The sequence below is a fragment of the Mytilus edulis genome, chromosome 8, assembly GCF_963676685.1.
Source record: "Mytilus edulis chromosome 8, xbMytEdul2.2, whole genome shotgun sequence".
NCBI lineage: Eukaryota > Metazoa > Mollusca > Bivalvia > Mytilida > Mytilidae > Mytilus > Mytilus edulis.
The window spans coordinates 54,677,948-54,682,961 of record NC_092351.1 but is presented as its reverse complement, the minus strand read 5'-3'; the positions used below and the strand labels follow the sequence as shown (position 1 = coordinate 54,682,961).

Below are 5,014 nucleotides of genomic sequence, written 5' to 3'. Positions count from 1 at the left end.
ATTACATATATATTTCAACACTATAAATCAATTTTTTTTATCCAAAATTTAACACAGAATGATTTTTTTTGTCATCTCATTGAACACAATATTTTTTTTCATCCAATTGGGGGTCAGAATATTTTTAGGAAAAAAACCATAACCCCTATGATACCACCCACAATTTCAGCTTGATCTGTGTTTTGTGGTTATAGGCATTGTGTAAACCCACATGATTTATAGTTTAACAATAGTTGGTCGAGGCAAACTTAAGTTAGAGAATGGAAATTATTTTTCTATTTGTAAATGGGCATAACTCTGGAACTGTAAAAGTTATGACACCCAAGTTCAAACTTGGTCTGTGTTTTGTGGAAATAAGCATTGTGTATAGATTTTGTAACATTTAGTTGAAGAAAACTAAAATTAAAGAATGGGAACCAATTTTTGGGATGCAATAACTTACAGGAGTACCAAGGCCACATTTAAAAGAATGTCTGTTTTCCCCTCCCCCGGGTCTACCCTTTGTAAACAGACCAGGAAGGCAGGTTTTTTTTTTTTTTTTTTTTTAACTGGATGTGATTGTCATACATGTAGCATGGTCACATGAATGGTTTGACTTGTCCAGTCCAGGCCACTTATCAGTTGTTTGTGCTCAATTTGAGTGTATTTATTTAGATTATCAACCCTTCTGCTTTCAAGCACTTTCCAAAAATGGAAACAAATTATTTTCAGGAAAAAAATAATTTCGATTTTTTTGTGGAAAATAATTTTTTGACCCGGGGCTTATTTTTGACCCGGGTGGGGGAGGGGAAACAAACATATTTTTAATTTTGGCCCAAGGGTAACACTTAATGCCCCTGGAATGCTGAGGCAGGGGCATACAACTATTCTTGTTTAATTCTAACATGTTCATGAAGTTGGAAAAGCTTTTTTTAATCCAAAAATACTTAAATTCTAGCAAAAGTACATGTAAATCATTATATGTTACTTCAATATTTAAAATATTAACATACACCTTTGAGATAATAAAAATGTCCTTAATTGTACGTCCCGATCCTTAGGCCAAATTAAAACATATGTGTGGTTCCAGTTACCCTATAGCTACCTATCCTACTTTTTAGTCCTAATATATAATAGCCAACCATAAAGATTTTTTTGTCATTTTTCAATAAGCACGATCAAAGTCAGAATGTTCCTCCCATAGCCATAATGTAAAAAAAAAATCCTTTACTACATACCCTAACTTTTCTTACATGTAACTGGAACCACATACTTTTTTTTATTCAGCCTTAATCTTAAAACTGTGTCACTCTGGCCACTCAAAATTGTATTTGAAGACCTGACATGCAGTGAGTCTTCTGCATGCAGATTTTGAATTGTACAACATGTATTCTGATAATTGTTTACGAAGACCAGTGTTTCTTGTGCATGTAGACTTATACATTTTTTAAATTTAAGATGTAAAAAAATAATTCATGACAAAAAGTTCTGTTAAAACAGAAAGTATGTAAGCTTCTCTTGCTGGGAAAGGTAATTTCTTATACTCTATATGTCATTTTGTATGTGTTCAGATTTAATCTATAACAATTTATTGTTTTGGTTAAGGCAAATGATAACTTAATTGCACTGTGACCAGGTGACAAAACTTGCAAAAATATACATGTACAGTACATTAATGAAGTATAATCATGATAATCTAGAGATTAGCTTTCAGAAGTATTCATAAACATGGTGTTACTCAATATTTTCTTTATCATGTTCCTAAACATGCTAAATTTATGCTCCCAATGTAATGTGCGTCATAAATCATGTTAATTGGAAAATTCAAAATTTATAACTAACAATATAAAAATGATATAAATTTACAAAGATAAAATGTACACCTACATAAACATGATAAATACATTTAATTAAAATCAAAGAGGTATAAGTGGTCTAACAATTGTCCCTCGTGAATTTTTCAGGGGAATATCTACACCATGTGTTCTACGAAGATGTCTATTTAAATCTTTTACTAGACCAAACATTGAATTACAATGCTCACAGGCAAACTGCTTCTTATGCATACGACAAATGTGATCGATCATATGTTGTTTCTTGTGTGCCATATAAGTGCAAATTTTGCAGTAATAATTTGTCACTTCTCCTGTTGTCTCTGTTGTGAAATCTTCCTCAACATTGAAGTCAAAATTGCTGGAAGCAAATTCTTGTTCCATTAATTTTAACTGATCCTGAGGAGGCATTTGTGCTCTTTGAATGGTAGAATCCTGATACGAATCATTTCTTTCATCTTCATCTTCAGGTGAATTTGTACTACTATCCAAATTTCGGCTCTGCTTTATTGGTGATGGTAAAGCTTCAGTGCATTCTTTTGGTGGCGATGTTGAATTTGTTGATAAACTTTGAATAGGAATAACTTCTAACGCATTTGGTTCTTCTAGTTCTTTAGGTTCTTCTTTAATTCTAAGGTTTAAATTGAAGCCTGAATCTTCTGTTTCAAAAACTTTTGTGCTATAAGCCTGCAAATCTTCATGATGGATGTTTGAATCATTGCAACTTTCATCTTGACCTTCTTTTGATAAGTTAACCAAATCTTCAATTGAGTTCCCAACACCAGAATTTGATTGTTCATCAGTATCGTATTCAGATCTGGTAATAGTGACATAATGTTTGTTTATTAAGGATCGTTTTGCAGTGGAACAGCTATATTTATTTTTCAACAAGTGTCTTTTGAGGTCTCTTTCATAACCGAATCCTCTTCCACAGATATGGCAAGTAACAGGTTTAAAATGGAATCGATCCAAATGCGCTTCTAAATTCTTTGCACTAGTTGTGGAGTAATGTTTGCACAATGTACAGGGATATTTACCCTTACCCCCTTCTTCGGTGTTGGTACTTTGATTGTCACTGTTCTGAAAATCAGTAACTTGGTTATTTGTATTTTCAATAAAATACATGTCGCCATCTTCTGGTGTTAAAGGAACAGGCTCCCCGGGAATATCTTCATTTTGTTTGGACAAATTGACCGGAAATGTCTGAGTGTTCCCAATTGATGACAAGAGAACAGGTATTGGTGAAACTGTATTAGAATCAGGACAAACATCAAGTATATCAGGGTTAGCAGGGGATGTTTTCAGCTTCATACTTGAACTAAACTCATCATTTTCTCGAATTAGGTTACAAATTTTTCGGTTTCGACTCTTTCTTCTTCTTTTAGGGGTGGTTAAATATTCACTTGAAGTAATTTCACCCCAAGAATTATCATTATCGTCAAAATCTGTCTTCATCAAGTCACGTACAATAGTGTATGATGAAAGAATATTGTGTGCGTTTGATACAGAAGCCCACGAACCACAGATTTTCAAAGAATTGGGTGCGACTAGGGGATTGTTTGAACTACTGATCATCAGGGTCCCTGTCAAATCGCATACTCGTTCTAAAAAGCTCCTTGCGTGATTATTGGACAACAAATTTTCAAATTCAGCGGATAATTCCGCAGAAATGCTTTGAAATACAGTTCCCATTGCTGTTTTTCTTGAGAGAAAAAGAAAAAAATTCCAAACGTAAACAATTACACCAAAACAAACTCCCTCAAGGAGAACGCGTCTGAAAGGTATGACTACAGACCAAAAGAGCAAAGAAATAAAAATACACACACACGGTCTTTATAAAAAATCTTCGCTTATATGACAAAAAAAATATTTGTATATAAACAGAGACATTATTATTTTCTCTAATTTAAGTGAATCAACAGTTTATCAACTGCATTACTCCATCTAGTAAAATCAAGAATTTATATCTTCGACCTACTATAGAGGTCCCTCATGGGGATGTCCAAGTAATCACATAATCACAATTGTTTGGCCAATATACATGATATAATCACATAATCATTAATTATTATTTTCAAACAAGATAATTAAGTAATCAAAAATATAGCCCTAATTATAAAATAATCAAAAATATAGTCCGTATTATGAAATAATCAAATAATCACGAAATATTTGGTATGATAATCAAAGTAACCACTATAAAAACGGCCGAGTAATCAGATATTGAAAACCCACACGAGGAGAATCACTGTAGCTACAGATACGTGTACAGACACCAAACTGTACTGTAATGAGTTAAAAATCGAATTTCTTTATATTTTCAATCGTTTTCAAATCGAACTACAAAAATTACAATGATGTCGGCTAATGTGATGACAAAATCACGATTTTAGCGTCAATAAATTAAATCATCAGTATTAATTAAAGTACATTTATACGTTTTCAAAACTCAATATGCATATTTTTTATCCATCCCTTATTTACTGAGACACACCAACGTATCTCATCAAAGTCATGGTGAGTTATTATACATCTACCTTTGAAGTTACCGGGTTGTACAATTATATTTAATAGTAATATTTATTGGAATTATTTTAGAAGCCACCAGGACAATTTTAATACTGACATTCTTCTAAGTTGAGAATTTCTCAATTGGAGCAAATGTTAATGAGCGAAAATAAAATTGAGAATGGAAATGGGGAATGTGTCAAAGAGACAACAACCCGACCATAGAAAAAACAGCAGCAGAAGGTCACCGACAGGTCTTCAATGTAGCGAGAAATTCCCACACCCGGAGACGTCCTTCTGCTGGCCCCGAAACAAATATATACTAGTTCAGTGATAATGAACGCCATACTAATTTCCAAATTGTACACATGAAACTAAAATTAAAATAATACAAGACTAACAAAGGTCAGATGCTCCTGACTTGGGACAGGCGCAAAACTTGATGCGGCGGGGTTAAACATGTTTATGAGATCTCAACCCTCCCCCTATACCTCTATCCTTTTAAGTTTAATGAATTGTCTTGCAAGTTTACAAACCAGACAAACGCATTTATGTTACTGAAAACAGCACTATCCTATGTCTACAATTTTACTTTTCACAAAACAAATGATCCATGCCAAACTTTTTTATAAAGTTCGTGTGGAATCAAATATACCCACTTCATTCTACATCGGCAGATATGCCTTATAAGACTA

At 33.1% G+C, this 5,014-nt stretch overlaps 1 protein-coding gene across 1 annotated transcript; it reads right to left on the bottom strand.

Annotated features, from left to right (window-relative positions):
• Nucleotides 1–1,895: 1,895 nt before the first annotated feature.
• Nucleotides 1,896–3,503, bottom strand: LOC139484197 (uncharacterized). The gene has a single exon (XM_071267930.1). It carries the CDS (start codon nt 3,501–3,503, stop codon nt 1,896–1,898), a length of 1,608 nt encoding a protein of 535 aa, XP_071124031.1.
• Between the last annotated feature and the right edge of the window lie 1,511 nt (nt 3,504–5,014).